Below are 20910 nucleotides of genomic sequence, written 5' to 3'. Positions count from 1 at the left end.
CTTGGCAGTCGTATGGGGGAGGAGTCGACCAGCGCAGACAGTCGTATGGGGGAGGAGTCGACCAGCGCAGACAGTCGTATGGGGGAGGAGTCGACCAGCGCAGACAGTCGTATGGGGGAGGAGTCGACCAGCGCAGACAGTCGTATGTGGGAGGAGTCGACCAGCGCAGACAGTCGTATGTGGGAGGAGTCGGTCAGCGCAGACAGTCGTATGTGGGAGGAGTCGGTCAGCGCAGACAGTCGTGTGGGAGGAGTCGGTCAGCGCAGACAGAGTCATGAGGGTAACAGGGTTAGACAGTGAAAGTTGGGTCAGAAGAAGTAATCTGTTGGTTAGGAAAGAGTCAATTGTGCAGACAAACAGATAATTTAACGTCTTCCATTATTTTAATCATGCAGAATCATATTTTCCGTAAAGAATTAGGGAAACTACCTCAATTGCCATGATGGAACTTTAAATATCTAATTCCACAATTGTTGCTAGTAGCCATTATTATCAGTCATAATAATATGCAAAGGGAGGTAATTCAATGTATAACATCAGGAGCAACTTATTCGGTGTACAATAATAAAATAAACTAGCTTTACTTACTTGGATTCATTTTAATATTATTTTTGCTTTTCTCCTATAAACTTGATTAATGTGACAAAAAAAATCTTAACTGCAATAAATTAAGTTCTGTTTTACAATAAAATCAATCATTTTAAGAAACAATTTAAATCAAATCATTTTTTTAGAGAGAAATACATTATTTTGTTGTTAAGGACATGAGCTAATGTTCTGCAACTTTTGAGCAAGAAACTGAAGTTCCTAATAGGAGTCGGTCAGTGCAGAAAGAGTCATGGAGGGGAAGCGTCAGTCAGTACAAGCAGAGTCGTGGGGAGGGGAGCCAGTTTCAATTAAATTTTTGAAAGAAATTACATCAAAATACATATTTTTTTGTTAACTTGGACGAATGTACTGCAATAGAAATTTTCAAACCAGAATCAAACATTAATTTTTTTTTAGGGAGAAAACTATTAACCACAAAACTTTGAGAAACTGACATGCTTAACTTTGTAGATCAAACTAGCAGCTTTGTTCGGTGTTGGCCGATTATAAAATACGCATAAATATTATATTTTGATTCATACAAAAACTGTGACGTGTATGCGAGTATTATGTTTTTTCTAAACAGTTCACTTTTTGTAAGTAAAAAAAAAAAAGAAAAGAAATAAAAATACTTGGGCTGAGATCGAAACTAAAACAGTAAGTCAAATACGATAACCATAAGGCCAGCTGGACACGATCATTAAAAAAGAGTTTTGAAACCTACTTATTCTTAACAATGTTTTGTGGACCATTCACGCATATGCATACGTGAAACAGCAAACAGATAAAAATCTTACAACCTCAAGTATCAATTTTTCAATTTCAACCCCTTAGCAGCTCTTTTTTCCAGATGAAAACTGATTAAAAAGCTTTCCACATGCCTGAATATGCTATATACCAAATTTCAAGTCTGGAGATGAAAAGTCCATTGAGTATATATAGGTTGAGAAGTGTCCTCGCACACAAACATTCCCACTTTTGTATATTTATACTAGATAAGAGATGGTTAAAAGGGGCAATTAAACTGATAATTATTTAACTGAAAAGAAAGAAAAACTGTTAGACCGTAATGCATTTATTTGTTTTTTTTTTAACTGACCTGCAAATTCGCCTTTTCCGATCGGTTCGCCTATCAGCAATTCAGTAAGGCTGATGACCCAGCCTCCCCGTTCGAAATCTTTCAAATCAACAGTCGTGAAATTATTTCCAGTCTTTCGTAACGGCTCGGCAAGCCGTGTGCATAATCCGTCTGCTTGTTTTTCATAGTGCTGCACGGGAGAGGAGAAAAAAAAAACCCAAATAAAACGGAGAAAACAGATTAGCGTCAAATCAAGAGGAAATGTGAATGTGACTTTCTTTTTTACGAAGATAAATATGTACTAACACAATACAATGATGGAGAAAGGGAATGATGAGAAAAGACGATGGGGCAGAGAGAAGATAAGAGAGAGACAAAGAAATAGTGGCCATATATATATATATATATATATATATATATCTAAAGTAAAGACTGTGGATACTTACTGTAAGGGTGCCTGCACATGAAATTTTTGTGGCAAGAGTTGCGCAATCTCCAACCACACCTCTCCCGAGTTGACCCTTAAATATCAGTGGCAAGTGGAATGTGTGTGTGTGTGTATATATATATATATATATATATATATATATATATATATATAAGAATTAGAGTTAAGTTTACCAAAATGATCCAAGATGGCAAAACTAAAGTATATAATAAATATTAAAGAATTAATATTTATAAAGTTATCTCAACCAGATGTAAAAGCTCGATAAAACCAAATAGGAGATAGAGCTTATAATAAGAACAAGTAGTTAATTTTCTTGGATTCTGCATCTTTAGAGATTTTACCGCTATTGGATATTTTACCCATCACCAGACTATCCATTCAAGTGAAATCACCTTTTTATTCACCCTATTCCCTCTGCTTTACTTTTTGTTATCAAGTAAGATCTTTGACTTACTTGCAGTTTCATTTAATGCTTTTGCAAGCAAAATCTGATCCCGTATTTTGCTAAATCCTACCCTCTGATGAGAAGGAAAGTATTTCTTCGAAACTCCGCAGATTAAGGACTATCCATTTATTTAGTGTTTCCTTTTTAAAATTAAATTATGTTTTTAACTCTTTTTCAAAGTGTTTTTTAACATGTTTTATTAACTACTTGTTCTTATATATATATATATATATATATATATATATACACACACATACAGGACGACTGGAAACCAATGCCAAGATAAGTGAGAACACATACCATGCCTAGAATTCCAAAATGGTCACCCATCTGGTACTAACTAGGTTCAATGATGCTTAACTTTGGTGATCTGACGAGAACTGGAGTGTCAACGCAATTATGCTGTATACATACATGCATATATATATATATATATATATATATACACACATATTCAAGCACGTCTAATTGAACATGAGAGTTATTCTTTTTTCCGATTTTGTTGGATATCTTTTCAATTCGCCGAGCCATCTTTTTTTATTTCGGCTGGCATGTTGTATATTATGGTGCTCAAAAGTTGTAGTTCAGCCATATTCTTCTCAAGCGCTTTCTATCAGTGCATTTGATCGTCATTAGGAGTGATTGTTGTTGTCGTTTTCTTTATTGAGGCTTGGTGTATTTATAGTATACTATATATACTAACTGTATTGAATAACTAGCAAGAAACTAAAAATATAAAATAAGAAAATCAAAAATAAAAATAATTCGCCCCTACACATCCTGCACCAACCTTTTATAACAAATAAAAAAAATAAAATAACTATAAATACACCAAGCCTCAATAAAGAAAAAGAAAATGACAACAATCACTCCAGACGGCAATCGAATGCACCGATAGAAAGCGCTTGAGAAGAATATGGCTGAACAACAACTACTGGGCGCCATTTTATACAACATGCCAGCCGAAATAAAAAAGACTGCTTGGCGAATTGAAAAGTTATCCAACAAAATCAAAAAAAAAAACTCAATCATATTCAATCAGACGTGTTTGAATAATATATATATATAATTTGTATACACACGCGTGCGCGGGGACTATCTAAAAGTAATACTTCCTATTTTTTTTCATTCCGCCTGAATGGATCAGAGGGGATTGCAAATTGCATTATTATGATAACTGATCATATGCATTCATGATTGGAAAGTTCCATCTCTCTGTTGCAGATATTGACAGTATGAGACTAAGAAAGCAACTCCTGTCATAGAGTGCATCAGAAGCAGAGATACATCATTGAATTTTTTTTATGCAGAAAAAGTTGAACCAATCAACATTCACAAGCACTTATTGGACGTTTACAAAGCCGATGAAGTTGATGTCAGCACATTTAGGAGATGGGTTCATTGATGTCAATGAAAACAGAGTTATGACAAAGCGTGCTCTGGACTTTTAGTACTGAGGCATCATAAGAGGCTGGCAAAAGTGTATGGAGAATGGTGGTGACTATGTAGAAAAATAAATTCTGAAGAACAAGGTCTCTCGTTTTTAATGGTACCATGCCTAACTTTGTAGCTCTTCAACATTTTAGTTTTTGAGTTAAAAAAAATAGGAGGCCTTACTTTTGGAGCCTTTACTTTAAAAGAAGAAAAAAAAGAAAAACCTCTTTAGGCCATGGCATTTCGAAGCCTAATTCTTCTCATAAGAAGAGAAGCCAGGTTTATATATTCACAAAAGCTAGCATAAAGAAATTATCTCAGAAAAGAAATAAAAATACACTGTATGGGGATAGAAGCAGGAAGAATGGGGATAATAGAAATAATAATAAAAAAAATGATACGACATATGGAGACAAAAAATAATTGGTGAGATACACAGAGTATCATATAAAAATATAAAAATACATATAAAGTACAGTTAAAAAAAAAATTCAAGAATAAAAGTATATAATTTGCTGCTCTATGTACCGGTGTAGAGCTTTTAGTATCTTGATAATTTTTTTTTGTATAAAAATTATATATATATATTTTTTTTTATCTTTATCAATTTTACTAGCCGTCCAGGGTTGCAGTCGTAAAATACACTTAACTATATTTTAATTTATACAAATTTCCTTTGTTATTATAGAGCCAATACTTTATTGATTATTACTAGGGCTAGGTCAGCAACATATTCTTTCCATTGTCTTGACTCTCGAGTGTGTATCCGTTGATATCTTATATGCTTTTATATAGAGTGATGTGATTCTCGGTTGATTAATTGTGTCTAACTGTGTCGGATATATACTAGAAAGTGAAAACAATGAAAAGAATATGCTGTTGTAATGATTACATCTAATGACAAATCCAACCATTTTGGTAAAAGTTTCCATGGTTCGGTTTCGTTTAGGTCTTCAAATATTTATTCATGGCATAAAAATTTGTGTTAAAACTCTTATAAGCATAATTAAAGAATTTTAAAAACTTTGAATAAACAGACGAAACTGTTTTTAAAAGGAAAAAAGATTATCCCCCCCCCCCCTTTTGTCTTTCTCTCCTTTTCTTTTTTTTAAAGTTGAAACATTCTATTAATTTCTGATCATATCAAATCCATCATCAAAACAAAATTTTTTTTTTTTTTTTTTGCAAAGTTTCTTTCTTAGAACTGCAAACCTGTGGAACTCTGTTCTGTTTTCTTGCTTTCCAACTGACTACAACGTGGTTGTCTTCAAGTCCAACGTGAACAAATTCTTGGTGAGCCATCCCTTTTAAGTAATTCAATTTACCAAATTTCCACTACTAACGATGACTGACATGTTTCCCTTGACCACTGTAGACTCATTAACCCTTATCCTCGAGTGGCATCCGGGCCTTGATAAGTGGCGACTCCTTTGCAAAAAAATAAAAAATAAATCCATTTCATGTCTAAGGTGTGCTGTTGTTAAATGCACGCAGTGTCATGGGACTCTTCTGTGTGAGCTTCAGTTTTTTTTTTTAATGCGTCTCTGCTTTAAAGATATAAAAATTGGTATTAAAGTTCTTCGAAGCATATCAACCCTTTTTGAGTTATTTAATGTTACATTCAGTAATTTTGGAAAAAAAGGGGGCTTTATGCTTCAAGTTCTTTATCTCTTCTAATATTTATTCATAGTGTTTGGTTTAGTTGTTTTGTAGAGGAAACATGGTTTTTTTTTTTTTTTGCAAAACATAAGTGAGTTTTGCAAAAAGAAAAAAGATCAATGTTTGATGCATTTTAGGTCAAGAAGCCGGTATCTTAAGACAGCCTCATCTAGTAGCAGCAGTTTACAGAAAGGAAATGAAAAAACAGCAAATGTTTTTATGAGGAAAAGACTTTAGTCCTCACATTCCATAAGCAATATTCCTGACAAAGGGGAAAGAATTGCTGTTTTCTGGGTTGGAATCCATTTGTCTAACACCTATCATTGGCTAGGCTAGTTTTTGACTTTGAAGTAGTATTTTTCTTAGTTTCTTACATTAAGTAGCTTCACGCCTTGTCTGGAGCAATTTTTATAAAAAAAAATATTTCATAGTATAATGTCTGAACAGTTTTAACTTTAATAAAGATAACGTTAACTATTGCAAGAGATAACTTTTGATTTATTACACTAAAGAATCCCTGTTTTCTTTTTAGGCATAAATTATTTTTAGAATAAAATTTATAGAATAGATTTTTAGAATATTGCATCTTCGTTCCAGGACATACATCATACCGACTTTTCCGTATTTTCTTTACTTTTAATTGCCGTTTAGTGCCAATCTGAATAAACACCAAATGATTAAATTGTTTTGTTATTAAATCAATCAGTCATTTGTTACAAATTAAGTTACTGCCTTTGGGTTTTTTTTTTTAAATATAAAAAAATGGCACCCTATTATTCTGGATAATTGCCTATAATAACAAGATTGAATTTAGGTGTAGAAAAAATAGTTAAAAAGAAAAAAAAAACAAAAAACTGTATTTCCTACATAAGGTTAGAATAAGCAGAAATGTGGAAAATTTCATTAGAAGTTAAGAAATTAGAATTAGGGCTACATGACAGAATAAATGTCACAGTAAGAAAGTCAAGTGACACAGTGGATTAGCTGATAAAATCATTTCCAAAATAGCAGAGCTTCGTTGCAAGGGCTTCACATATGTGAAAAACAAACAATATTAAAAACAGTATTTTTCCACATTAAATTAGATTAAGCAATAAAGTGGAAAATTCCATTAGAAGTTAAGAGATTAGAATTAGGGCTATGTATCAGGCTATGACGCCATGGACACAAAATCCATACTGACACAGTGATGCAGAGAGAAAAGTTTTTCATTTTGAACATGTTCGTAGATTCAAAGTTCTGTCTTCATTTTTTCTCCCACATCCCAGGGAGCAAGCGATGGGAAGCTTATGTCATGCATAATTAAATAGAATTTATGTAGATTTGGAAACTACTAGTCGACTTAAAGTTCTGAATTTTTTTTAGATGAGGGTTGATTGTTTACATTACTTGTATTGGTCGGACTATTGTTCTCATCTTGAGTTTATTTGTGCAACATTTCGATCGGATTGACCTTTGACCGTCCTCAGACATGTTGGGTGTTGTTTGGAAAAGAAAGGATAAAAGTTACTGGCTCCGTAGATATTTTTGGATTTTTGGAGTTGGTCTACGATAATATCTACGGGGCCAGTCATTTTTCTCCTTTCTTTTCCAAGACAACAACCAGCATGTCTGAAGACGGTCGAAGGCCAAACCGACTGTAACATTGCACAAATAAAAATCAATAAAAAAAACCCAAAAAACAATAGTCCAATCAATACAAGCGATATATACTAGTCGATTTATTCGTAATTAATTAAAATTATGGCTACATATCAGAATATGTCATTGACACAAAGTTCATGGCGACACATAACGATGCAGAGAGAAAAGTCTTCCCATTTTGGACATGTTAGTTGATTGGGTTTGGATGCCCCCTTTTTTGTTTTAAGCTCTGCTTGCTCTCCCAACATCCTGGTGAGATATTTCATAAATCAATCCTTTCATCCAAATGGACAAACATTCATAATAACTATGGAAAACAGTTCTTTCTAAAATTTTATTTATTAGTTGATTTGAAAACTATTCGTAGGTCCACCTGTAGCATGGTTTGATAGGAGTGTGAAATTTTTTTTTTTAAATTTAAAACAGTATTTTTCCATATAAGGTTATATTAAGCAGAAAAGTGGAAAATTCCATTTGATGCTAAAAGATTAATATTAGAGCTACGTGTTTAAGATAGACATCACAATAAGGAAGTCGAGTGACACAGTCAATAAGCTGATAACAGCAGGTGAAACTTCCATGAGTTGAGCTTCTACACAAGGGCTCCACATCTGTGGAGCATATGATGAAAATAATGTTAAAAACGGCATTTTCCATAAAAGGTTAGATTAAGCAGTAAAATGGAACATTCTATAAGAAGTTAAAAGATTAAAATTAGGGCTACGTACCAGAATATGATATCATGAACACAAAGTCCATAGTAATGACACCCTATTCTGTGCAATTATCTATGATAAGATAGAATGTAAGTGTGAAAAACGATATTTTTCCACGTAAGGTTAGATTAAGCCAAAAAGTGGAAAATTCCATTTAAAGTTAAAATAATAAAAGTCAAAGACATGAACTCTTAAGTTACATGAAACGATGGAAAAAAAGAAAGTCTTCCTCTTTGGCAGGTCACTTGATTGAATTTGGGGACCTTTTTTGAAGCTGTGTCTTTTGTGTGCACTAAAAGGTTAAGAACGGTATTTTTCATATCAGGTTAGAAAAGTAGCAAATTTCACTGGAAGTTAAAAGACTAAAATTAAGGCTATGTGTCAGGATATAATATCATAGATAAGAAGTCCCGAGTAACATGTGGTGATGGAGGTTGCAAAATATTCCTATTTGTAAGTCAATTGGCTTTAAATGTTGTTTTCTAATCCAACCCCACCAAGGAAGCAATGGGAAACTCAGAAGAAACACTCGTCTAGCTGTAAACACTATCAATAATTCCCCCCACTCTTTATCTGTGCCTAAACCTAAATGTAGATTCCATGAAGAAAGCTGCTTTCTTAGAACTGCACGCCTATGGAATTGTCTTTCATTTTCCTGCTTTCCAGCTGACTACAATATGGTTGTCTTGAAGTCTAACGTAAACAAGTTCTTGATGAGCCTTTCCATATAAGTTAACAAATTTACTGAATTTTCAAATTTCTACTGTACACTCTTTAACCCTTATCCTTGGGTGGCCTCTTGGCCTTGATAATGTGGTGATGCCTGTGTATAAAAAAAAAAAAGAAAAAAAAAAAGAAGCTAACTTTACAGTATAGTATATATTAAAATGCATGATAGCATTAAGCTTACAAGCGACTGGGGAATGCTTGTGAATTTCAGGTTCTCTTGACATTTCCTCCTTCAGAGGAAACTAGTTCAACCCACCTAGAGTGAGTGCCATTGCATGTTACTGAGCAAGCGTAATAATGTTGTTAGCACTTTTTTCTTCTTCAAATCATATTCACCCGAAACACAAATTGTCTCCAAGATGTAAGGAGCTACTGCGAGTTTGAGACAATGTTTACAGAGGCACACTAATTAGGGAGTTGAGCACCCAGATATTTTGTTCACATTACATTTAAAGTTTTGCATATTAGTACAGTCAGGAAAGCAGGAAATGGAATGAATCCCAAAGTCTAGAAGGTCGATGGAAGTAAGTATCAGAGTAGAAAACTTCCCAGCACCTGGGAACCTCAACAGTGAATGGGTGGGATTTTGCTGCTTGTCGTGCTAGTCGGGATATATACGTTGGGAGGGCATCAGTGTTTGTTGGAACACAGTTTATTAAAGCACTTGTAGAACAAACACGGGGATTCCACATAGCGGTGATGGGACAGAGGTTGGAGCTTGGCTGACAGTGTAGGACTTATCAGAATAGAGACATCTTAATTACTCAACAAAAAGGAAGAGAAAGAAAGAGGAATGGAAAAAACTACTAAGGTGTAAATGAGAAAGCTATTATGAGCAAACTATTGCAGTTTAAAGGATTCCTTGTCTAAGACTACAACCGTTGTTATAACATTACGTGATAACTAAAGCCAGAGTTGGGGCATCAGACATTAAATTTAGGCATCTTTAAAAGTTGTTTTTCTTTTTTTTAAGCCAACACGAATCCAAAGTGGGGAGTTTGAAGCCAACAATTTGTGATAGCATTTGATTTTTTTTTTTTTTATTAGTTGGTTTCCCTATCACAGATCCGGCTAGGAATTTTTAGTCTGGGCCCCCAAAATCAACAGATATTAGACCATTCTTGTAATGATCCGGCCCCTGTTGATCTGTGGTGGGAGTTTAGTTCTGTGCAGTTCTAGACGGTCCACCCACCCAGGCTTTGCCTTCTCTCTTTGAGAAGGGGTTAGTTTATTGCTAATCGCCTGAGTCGCCCTTACAGGAGAAGACTGGCAGGGTTGACCAGACATTTTTTGAAGGTCAAAGTGTCTCTCCTCCTTAATCACACTTTCTGATTCTGGTGTCTAAGTTTTTGCAGTGAGAGAGAAGTAAATAACGCCCTATCACAGATGTAGGGGAGATGAGAACTGTTCCAGGAGTCAGACACAAGATCATTTGTTAAAAAAAAAAAAAAGTTAGAATTCAAATTTTCTTTCAGCTAAACTCTCACTATTGGCCCAGCATATCAGAGTTGTGAGCCTTGGAGTATATTTAAGTCATCTCTTTGGAATTATACAAGTGAGAGCTCTTCAATTTTGAAGTACAAAAAAAAAAAAAAAAAAAAAGAAAAAGACTTGCATATGCTAAAACGGCACTACAAAGAATTTTAACCAAATTATAAATATTTTTATCAACAATTAAAATAGTTTCGATAGCTTGATCATTTTAGGCTGCCCTTATTGGAATCAAGGGTTAAATAGCATTCCCTCATTCAGATTACTGCTAGCAAAAAGGCATGTTATAATATATAATAATATAATTATACCCATGTTATAATATATAATAATATAATTATAATAATATAATTATACCCATTTTCTAATTTGTCCACTTCCTCTTTCTTATCCACTTTTTCTATGGAAATGTATTCTGTTGTACTAGCTTGAATGCTATCACATATACATCAAATCTGTTGCCAAGATTGCTGGGAAAATAGTTGGATCACTCTACCACTTCAGTAGGTATCTCACTGCCAATGCAATCCGCTATCTGTATAAGAGCTAGGTACACCCAAAAATGGAATACTGTTGTCACATCTGGGTAGGAGCTGCTTGCCGTGCCCTATCCAGCCTTGATAGAGTTTAAAACAGACTTCGAAGCTTAGATGATACCCTTTTCTCTTCCCCGCAACTTTTTTCCCACAGAAGAGACATTGTAAGCCTGTCTCTGCTCTATTGTTATTTTCATGGCAAGTGCTCGACTGAACTCCAATCTATAGTTCCCACTTGTCAAACTTTCACAAAACCACTCGACTAGCTACAACCACTATATAAAATTCCCCTAGCTGTGCTTAAATCTAGAGGCAGATTCCATGAACAAAGCTTCTTTCCCAGAACTGCCTGCATGTGGAACACTGTGCTGCTGGCCTGCTTCCCAGTTGAATACAACATGGTAGCCTTCAAAACTAATGTAAACAAGTTCTTGTTGAGCTGTCCCCATATATAATCAAATTATACCCAATTTAAACCGTTAATGATTACTACACAACCACCTTACATTCATTAACCCTTATCCTCGAGTGGCCTTCGGGCCTTGATAAGTGGTGACTTACAAGTAGAAAAAGAAATCTATTTCTTCCTGTGTATTTTTCATGCTGATTATTGAATAAAGTTGATACCTTCAGCATACAGCGTCAACCCTCTTTTTTCTTTCGGGGCTGGCAGATAGTTACACATGCACAACATGAAATTAAAAATTGAGGCTTAATCTTTTTCTTTGCTTTGAAGCCAATAAACATATCCAACTGCCTCCCCGTTTTGACACTGTTTTCACACCACGTTGTTTTGCCAGTTCTCAGTTTGGGCAAGTTAAAATAGGACTTCCAGACAGTCATCACAGCATTTTTTTTTTACTATATGTCATAGCATTCTTCTGCAGAATAGTATCCAGACATCACCGAAGTCGTATGTACTTTACATAACCAATGTATTCTCTCTAATATGTTTACCTTGGCAATTCATGTTTATTTCAATTGTCAGTAAAGACTTAATATGGTCTCTTAGATGAGTAATTACATTGAATTTTTGCCTGTTTATGGTTTTATTATCTTGTTCTTACATTTGTCTTTGACAAACCTTGTCTGTGTCATTTAATCCTAACATTCTATGAGAAAGGTTTCTGATAAAGGAATAAGAATTGCTGTTTTCGGAGTCAGAATCTTAGCGTGTACTAGTTTTTGAGCTTGGAGTGTTTTTTTTTTTTTTTGTTTTTGGCTTCTTTTACATCAAATGGCTTCATGCCTTGTCTGGAGCGAATTACATTAAAAAAAGATGTATGCACATGTAGGATGTATGAAAATGCACCTTTGTCTTTATTGTTACTGCTTTTTTCATCATCGTTATTTTCTTGGCTAATTCTGACCTTCATGTATAAAAAAAATACAAAAAACACTAACTAAAAAAAGTAATGTCATTAAAGAGATACGCAATAGTCAAGTCTTATAGGATTTGAATTTTTTTTTTTTTTTTTTTTTTTTTTTTGCTAACCCCTACTTTTGGTGGAATCCAACATCAGATTTATATCGATACAACCAATTTGTTATATTGAATTTTTTGAAAGTTTAGAACATTTTCCAATTTATTTATTTATTTGCAGACTATTATCTTCATCGGCATAGTTATTTCATGACGTTTCGGCCAACTATTCCTGTGGCCTTCATCAGGTGATTAACCGTGACAGGATAGGAATGCTGAGTCTCTTAACTGTTTCCTCAGTAATTACTGCCTTCCATAGTTGTTGTCGTCTCACCACAATTTGGCCAACTAATCCTCTTTGGGTAGGATAGAAACCGCTAACTTCAAACAATGCTTAACTGGAACCGTGGAGACTCAACGCCTATCCACTGCGCCACAGACCCCAAAGGGCGATCAAGGTTGGATTTTTTAGTCTTATAAATCCAAGTTTTTTGTTCTTATCTGATCTTCCATTGTCTGGTCCGTACCGAACAGTATCATATATTGCTTTTTTTTTTTTATTGGAATCCTTTGAGATGAGTAATTTGTATATTTATTTATTAATGAAAGTTGTTTCTGACAAAAGTCAAAGGAATAATTCGATGAAACGTTGTGAAACAACTATAAAGATGAGGATAACTGCTCACAAATAAATAAATGAATAAGTACAAGTTACACATCTCGAAGGATTCAAATAAAAGTATGTTTTCCAATTTGCTTTTCATTTTGAATATCATGAAGATTAATTTCAAGCTGTACCTACCCAACGTTGTCAAAGATGTAAGTCATTTTAGTTTTCAAACTTAAGGGAGACAACTCTTAATATGCTCTTGAACTTAAGAGTTATTCTCCTTAATGATTTATATTTTTAGGTGATTATTAAAAATTTTTTCACATTATCAATTGTTCAAGCCAGACTAATTTTTAAAATAAATTGTAGTGAAGGATGTTATTAAATTGTCAATAAGATGGTACAACAATAACCAATGAAAATTGGCTAGTCAGGAACAACATTTGATTTTTCAGCTTAAATGCTATTTGGGTCTGACTTTTGAAAATCAGACAAAATGATTTTAGATGTTAGATTAGATGCAAGTCCAAAAACGATCACACACAGAGAAAATGTGCTTGATTTTCCTATTTGCGTTGCGTGGGTATTGTTTTGCAAATAAGCACAAAGGCAACAAACATGCCGGCCGGGCAAAGGTTAGCGTTGATTAGTTAGATGGTGTTCTTTTATTCTTTCTTTTTTTGTCTTATTTTTATTTATTTTTTTTGACAAACGCTTTCAAAGCCAAAACATGCAAAATTCATGCAACAAAAAAAACAAATAAAAAATAAAAAAAAAAACAAATAAAACAATGACACAAAGACAGATCCCCAAAAAATTATATAAAATAAGAACTCAATTGGAAAAAAAAAGAAAAGTAAATTGAATAAAATTTTGAAGAATTTTTGTAGATTTTTTTGTTAAAAAAAATAAATAAAAAAATAAACAATGAAAAGACATAGAAGCAGAAAAAAAAAGAAAAGTGAGTAGATGAAGCAAAGAGGAAAAATAAGATTATTCAGGAGTGAAAGAATGAGAGTGGAAAAATAAGAGGGAAGGGGTGGGAAAGAGGAGAGGAAGAGAAAAGGATGAGGTGGAGGAAGAGGGGATGGCGGAGGAAGAGGGGATGGCGGAGGAAGGGGGATGGAGGAGGAAGGGGGATGGAGGAGGAGGAGATGGCAGAGGAAGAGGAGGATGAGAAGGGGTGGCAGAGGAGGAGGGGGTGACAGAGGAAACAGAAGAAATAAATCAGAAGAGGAGAAGAAAATAAGAGAAAGGATATGTAAAAAAGAATACGGCACAAAACAAAATTACTTCACAGGACAAGTGACAACAAGACAAAGAGAAAGTATATATATAAAAAAAAAAGCAAAAGATATAAAGAAAAGTTGATATGTACCTCTACTAACTGTGGTAAGTTGTCAAAATATACTTCGTTATCTATAGTTAATTTGTTGTTTGAGTAGGTTATATGGTAATGTTCCACTTTTCCTTGGTGACAAACGCACAGGGTGTAATCCCCGGGATAGTTATTGCTCTCGCGTAGTAAAAACAAGCCATCCTCCATTTTGTAGAGTAGACTTTCTGCATCTTGCCGGGAGATTTTACCATGAAACCATCTACAAACAAAACCGGGAGACAAGACATCACAGAATATGAAGGGAAACAAAAAAAAAACAAAGGGAGGGGAACCATAATTCAACAAGAGATTGAAAAAAGCTAACAGTTTGTAGAGTTTTTTTCTTCATTTCGCTAATCTGAAAATTTAGGTAATTAAAGAAAAAAAAAATGAATAAAATGTTGGAAAGAAAAAATGTTGGAAGAAGGAAAAGAAAATGTTGGAAGAAGGAAAAGAAAATGTTGGAAGAAGGAAAAGAAAATGTTGGAAGAAGGAAAAGAAAATGTTGGAAGAAGGGGGAAAAAATGTTGGAAGAAGGGGGAAAAAATAAATAAAAACCATCTTTTCTAAATTCCACGAAGCAAAAATAAATCAAAATGCAATAAAATCGATTAAAGATACATTTATATCGGAATTAAATAAAACTGATCTACGATAAAGTTAATTCGTGTTGACGAATCCATGAAGAGACTGGCTTTACTTTATATATCAGATGAACCTGGCCTTATTTTTCACTGTAACTTTAAATGAGATGCATTAATTTATGAACTAGAGAAGCTTATATAGAGGTCAGAACAAGAGTTCAGGTTTTTAGTGTGTCTGATGGGGAGGGGGGGAGGCGAATATCAAAAGGAAGTTGCCACCCATTAAGGCAGGAACTCCTTTCACACTCTTCCTAGAGATCACACAGATCATTATATATGTATATTAAATTAGGCTAGCTTTATATATATATATATATATATATATATATATATATATATATATATATATATATTTAAAGGAGATTAGAATAATAGTCTAAAGAGCAGAGTGTATTTTAATGTAAAAACACTATATGTAAAAATTATTGTCCGTAACTTGATGTCTACCACAATAAAAACATTGTTTTCCGAAACGATCGTACAAATTATTGATTTTGTTGTTGTTCATTCTTATGAAACGGATTTTTAATTTAATTATAATTTGATTTTTAAATTATCAATCACATTACTATATATTATTTGCATTGAAAACGGTATTTGATATTTATTATTTTATTTAAAACTTTGTAGAGATTGTAATTTAAAATTAGCAAAGAGCATGGGTCAGGTTAAAGAAAAGTTTGGAGATTATTAACTGGTTATTACTTGGAAGGAATAAGCAACTTGGTTTAAAGAAAAAGAGACAGAAAAGAGGGAAAAGAGAGAGAGAGGAGAAATGAGAGGAGAGAGGGGAAAGAAAAAAGAGGTAAGAAGAGTGGTGAATAGAGAGAACTAATTAATGAACTCATTTATTGCGATCCATATGTCACACAATAAGTTCGAATCGGTCAAAATTGCCTTTTAAGTGTGGTATTGTACACTAAGAAAATGTTATTCCGAACCAATAATTTTATAAATATATATATATATATATATATATATATATATGAAAAAATGATTAATAAAACATGTTAAAAGACATCTTGAAAAAGAGTTAAAAACATATTTAATTTTAAAAACGGAAACACAAGATAAGTGGATAGTCCTTAATCCGCGGAGTTTCGAAGAAATACCCTCCTTCTCATCAGAGAGCAGGAATTAGCAAAATGCAGGATCGGATTTTGCATATAAAAGTATTTAATGAAACTAAAAGTAGGTCACAGATAATTCGACTATTTTGGATTTTACCATTTTTGGATTTTTACCCTTCACCGGACTGTCCATTCATGTGAAATCTTTTTATCATTTTTCTTTTGCCTCCTGTTCCCCTTACCTCACCCTTTTTTTAACCAAGTAAGATCTGTGACTTACTTGTAGTTTCATTAAATACTTTTATATGCAAAATCCGATCCTGCATTTTGCTAATTCCTGCCCTCTGATGAGAAGGAGAGTATTTCTTCGAAACTCCGCGGATTAAGGACTATCCACTTATCTTGTGTTTCCTTTTTTAAAATCAAATATGTTTTTAACTCTTTTTCAAGATGTCTTTTAACATGTTTTATCAATCATTTGTTCATATTATAAGCTCTATTTCCTTTTCGGTTTTATTGAGCTTTTACATCTGGCTGAGTTTATTTTACTTGTAAATATTAACTCTTTAATATTTATAATATATTTTAAGTTTACCATTTTGATTACCTTGGTAAAATTATTGTAATTTTTATTATATATATATATATATATATATATATATATATATATATATATACACACACACACACACACACATGCACACACAGTTGACAAATTACTTCCCATTAGATCACCAAAGTTAAGCAGCGTTAAGCCTGGTCAATACTAAAATGGGTGACCATTTGGGAATTCCAAGTGCTCTCCACTTATCTCAGCATTGTTTCTAATCTTCCTGGACTTTCCTTTGTCACTGAACTCAAGCAGTGCCGATTCAGAAGAGATTTTTTGGTTGGAGATTGCGCAATCCTTACCTCATAATTATACGTGCAGCTACCCTTACAAGGGGTGTTGCAATATTTTTTTTTATATATTTACAGGGTATGATTACTGAAAGTCGGAAGGTTCTACTTATAGACACTGGTGATAGAAACTGACTAATCAAATGGAGCTACGTTCTGCTGGCAACCAATCAGAAACCAGAATTGCTCCATAAAAATATTGAATCTTTCAGCATTCCAGCACAATTTTTTTTCTTCCTGTCAACACAAGAAGGATCTTTTGCTCTTTGCCTTCAAAATTGTAAAGTCCAGGACCTATACAGAACAGCTAGCCACTGAAAATTCTTCATCTCTAGGACTTGCACAGAATAGCTCCCCATCAGAAGTTCTTCTGAAATTATACATGGCTTTCAATTCAAGAAGAGGTATCCATTGTCTTTCAAGACTGAGCAGAGGTTTCCATATATATATATATATATATATATATATAATTTTCTAATCAAGCCGACAATAACGGTTGACATGCTGCTTTTCTCTTTTTATTGCTTGATCCCATTTGACTGGAGATCAACTTCTCTTTGGGCTACTGCACTGTCTGGAAAAAAACAATTTTCATTATTTCAGCTGTATTGAAAGCTTTCCAATCGGATTATGTAAATCATCAGTCCAGACTTAATTTTGGATTCCATTCTCTCTAAAGAACTATTTTCACATTTCGGGTCAACTTGAGAGAATTTTCATGCAAGCTGAAATATTTGCGTGGTTTGTTTTTATATATATATATATATTTTTTTTTACATATCCAAAATTTTTTCACTTCTTTTCTTGGCAATTTATAACTACAATAAATTGCGGTTTAACTTAATGCCATAACTAGCAAATTCTAGCATTACTGCAAATATAATTTGCTGATTCCTTTATGTCTTCGGATGAGAAGAATAACAAACTCCGCGGAATAAGGGCATTGTAAAGTTCAACTTACAGTTGTAATTTTCTTTCTCTCTCTCTCTCTCTATATATATATATATACACTAGCAGAAGTACCTGTCATTGACTGGGTTCAAAAAGAGCCTTCAAAAATTGGACTCTGATGTATGATAATATGAAAGCTTATGAAAAGGAGGTGTGCGTATAAGGAAATAACTTCAAATTTTGGGGTATCGAAACCAAAGCTATCATGGAAAAAAAAAAAAAGAATTTTAATTTTGTTGTCGAATGAATAATTAAAAATTCAGAATCTGCTCTTTCCTCATAAGTCAGAGGAGACAAATCCTTTTCGATTGAGGTAATTTTTGCCTCTTACAATCTTCATTTATGCTTCATAAAAATCAACTAGGTTTTACTGCGGCATACTCTACCTTATTATTTAATAATATTAAAACAAAAAATCGCCATCTAAAATATAGATAACTTTTTCTTTTTTTTTTTTTTCTAAAATATAGTTTAAGTAAAATAATTTGAGAGTATTTTCAAAACCAATTTAGGTGACTGAAATAGGATTTGACCAATAGTTTAATAATTTACGATAAAAAATGGAAACGCCTAAACGCTTTTAAGTAACTCTGATATTAAAAAAAAAAGAAGTCATTTAACAGGGACAAGAACAATGACAGAAAATATGAAATACTTTAATATTGATCAAATCCTATTTTGGTCACCTAAATTGGTTTCGACATTACTTACAACTTATTCTTCTTAAGCTATATTTTAGTAAGAAAAAGTTAAAAACCATTCTATGAAAGCCAGATAGACCCCATAATTTTATTATATCACACCTGTTCGAACTGAAACAAGCTTATCACAGATATTCTTATGTGGATCTATATTAAAAAACGTTAAACTTTGTGACATATTTCCATTCTATGGAGGTCAAGCATGAATAAAGACCCCATATTATATTTCCTCAAACTGTAACATAATTACATGACATATCAAAAGCCTTCGACAAAGTATGGCATAAGGGTCTACTTCACAAGATTTCCAGCTACGGTATAACTGGAAATGTTTTCTCAATCATTAAATCATTTCTCTCCAATAGGCTCATAAGAGTAGTGGTCAATGGACAAAAATCAGAGGCCTGCAGTATTAATGCTGGAGTCCCTCAGGGGTCAATCCTGGACCCGACTCTCTTCCTGATCTACATCCATGACCTCCCTAAACACATTCTTAAATAATTCGTTGACATCTATGCTGATGACTCGACCATTTACGGCAACACATCAAAGGCTGTAAATGACAAAGTTCTCTCCGATTCTCTCTCCTCTGATCTCGAGTGCGTGGTTCAGTGGGGGAAGACGTGGCTGGTTACCTTTAATGCATCTAAAACCAAACTCCTATCCTTACATCATCAAAGCTCTGATCCCGATCTGGCATCAATTGGGATGGATGGCTCTCGTCTGAGAGAGGCCCCGTGTTTTGACAAGCTTCTGGGTTTGACCTTTACTCCTGATCTGAAATAGAACACGTACATCAAGTCTGTTGCCAAGGTCGCGGGAAAGATGATGGATCCTTCTACCGCTCCAGAAGATATCTCACTACTGATGCAATTCTCTATCTATATAAAAGCCAAGTATGTCCAAGGATGAAATACTGCTGCCATATCTGGGCAGGAGCCTATCCTGCCTTGACAGAGTACAAAATAGACTTCGTGGCTTAGTGGGGGATGCCCTTTTCTCTACCCTGCAACCTCTCTCCCACAGAAGAGACGTTGCGAGCCTATCCTTGTTTTATCGTTATTTTCATGGCAGGTGCTCGTCTGAACTCCAATCTCTGGTCCCCCCTCGCCAATCTTTTACGAAAAACACCCGTCTAGCCGAATCCACTGTGAAAAATTTCCCCCACTCTTTATCTGTGCCTAAATCAAAACATGGATTCCATGAACAAAGCTTCTTTCTTAGAACTGCACGCCTGTGGAACTGTTCCGTCTGCCTGCTTCACACCTGACTACAACTTGGATGTGTTTAAGTCCAACATTAACAAATTCCTGATGAACCGCCTCCTTAAGTAAATACTTCATCAAATCTCCACACTAATGTACTGTACTTGCAATAACCCTTATCTCTGAGTGGCTTCCGGGCCTTGATAAGTGGTGACCACTGTGCAAAAAAAAAAAAAGTATGCTTACGCGGACAGGTATCAAAAGTCTTTGTTAAAGTTTGTGACATATTTTCATTCTATGTAGGTCAAGCGCGAATGCAGACCCCCACAATTTTATTGTACCATCCATTCTTATGCGCGTCTATGTCAAAAACTCTTGTAAAAGTTTTTTTTTTTTTAATTTCTTTTTATTTCCATATGATGGGGGTCTGGCACGTATGCAGACCCCATAATTTTAATAAACCACCACTGTTCAAAATTAAACATACCTCTTCTATCATTGTATTTAGTCAGTTTTCTATAATAATCAATTATATAGGAGCCTGTTCGTGCACAGACACACAGGCGTTCAGCTTTATATATATATATATATATATATATATATCGAAAATGAAAATTACAATTGAATTTACCAAAATGATCCAAGATGATAAGATCCCGCATTTTGGTAATTCCTACCCTCTGATGAGAAGGAGAGTATTTCTTCGAAACTCCGCGGATTAAGGACTATCCACTTATCTAGTGTTTCCTTTTCAGATTAAATATGTTTTTAACTCAATTCAAAGTGTTTTTTAACATATTTTATTAACTGTTTGCTCATATATATATATATATATATATATATATATATATATATATATATACACACACACACAATTTCATTCTATATATATATATATATATATATATATATATATATACACACAGACATAATTTCATTATATATATATATATATATATATACACACACACACATAATTTCATTATATATATACATATATATATATACACACACACATAATTTCATTCTCTCTCTCTATATATATATATATACACACACACACATAATTTCATTATATATATATATATATATATATATACACACATAATTTCATTATATATATATATATATATATATATACACACACATAATTTCATTATATATATATATATATATATATACACACACATAATTTCATTATATATATATATATATATATATACACACACATAATTTCATTATATATATATACATATA

At 33.5% G+C, this 20910-nt stretch overlaps 1 protein-coding gene across 8 annotated transcripts in view; it reads right to left on the bottom strand.

Moving 5' to 3' along the window:
• LOC145246885 (tyrosine-protein kinase CSK-like) overlaps positions 1–20910 on the bottom strand; it is a 570595-nt gene that overhangs the window by 23225 nt on the left and 526460 nt on the right. For 5 of the 8 annotated variants that reach the window (XM_080108753.1, XM_080108754.1, XM_080108756.1 and 2 more), the window contains 2 exons: positions 14183–14402; positions 1688–1856 (listed from right to left, as the gene is read on the bottom strand). In XM_080108753.1, coding sequence (XP_079964879.1) covers positions 1688–1856; positions 14183–14402 — 389 coding nt within the window. The remainder of the gene's footprint in view (positions 1–1687; positions 1857–14182; positions 14403–20910) is intronic. The other 3 variants (XM_080108751.1, XM_080108752.1, XM_080108749.1) reach the window with 1 other exon arrangement.

Source organism: Euprymna scolopes, chromosome 24 (genome assembly GCF_053919585.1).
Source record: "Euprymna scolopes isolate OS-2025 chromosome 24, ASM5391958v1, whole genome shotgun sequence".
Classification (NCBI taxonomy): domain Eukaryota; kingdom Metazoa; phylum Mollusca; class Cephalopoda; order Sepiida; family Sepiolidae; genus Euprymna; species Euprymna scolopes.
This window is presented reverse-complemented; position numbering and strand designations above follow the sequence as displayed.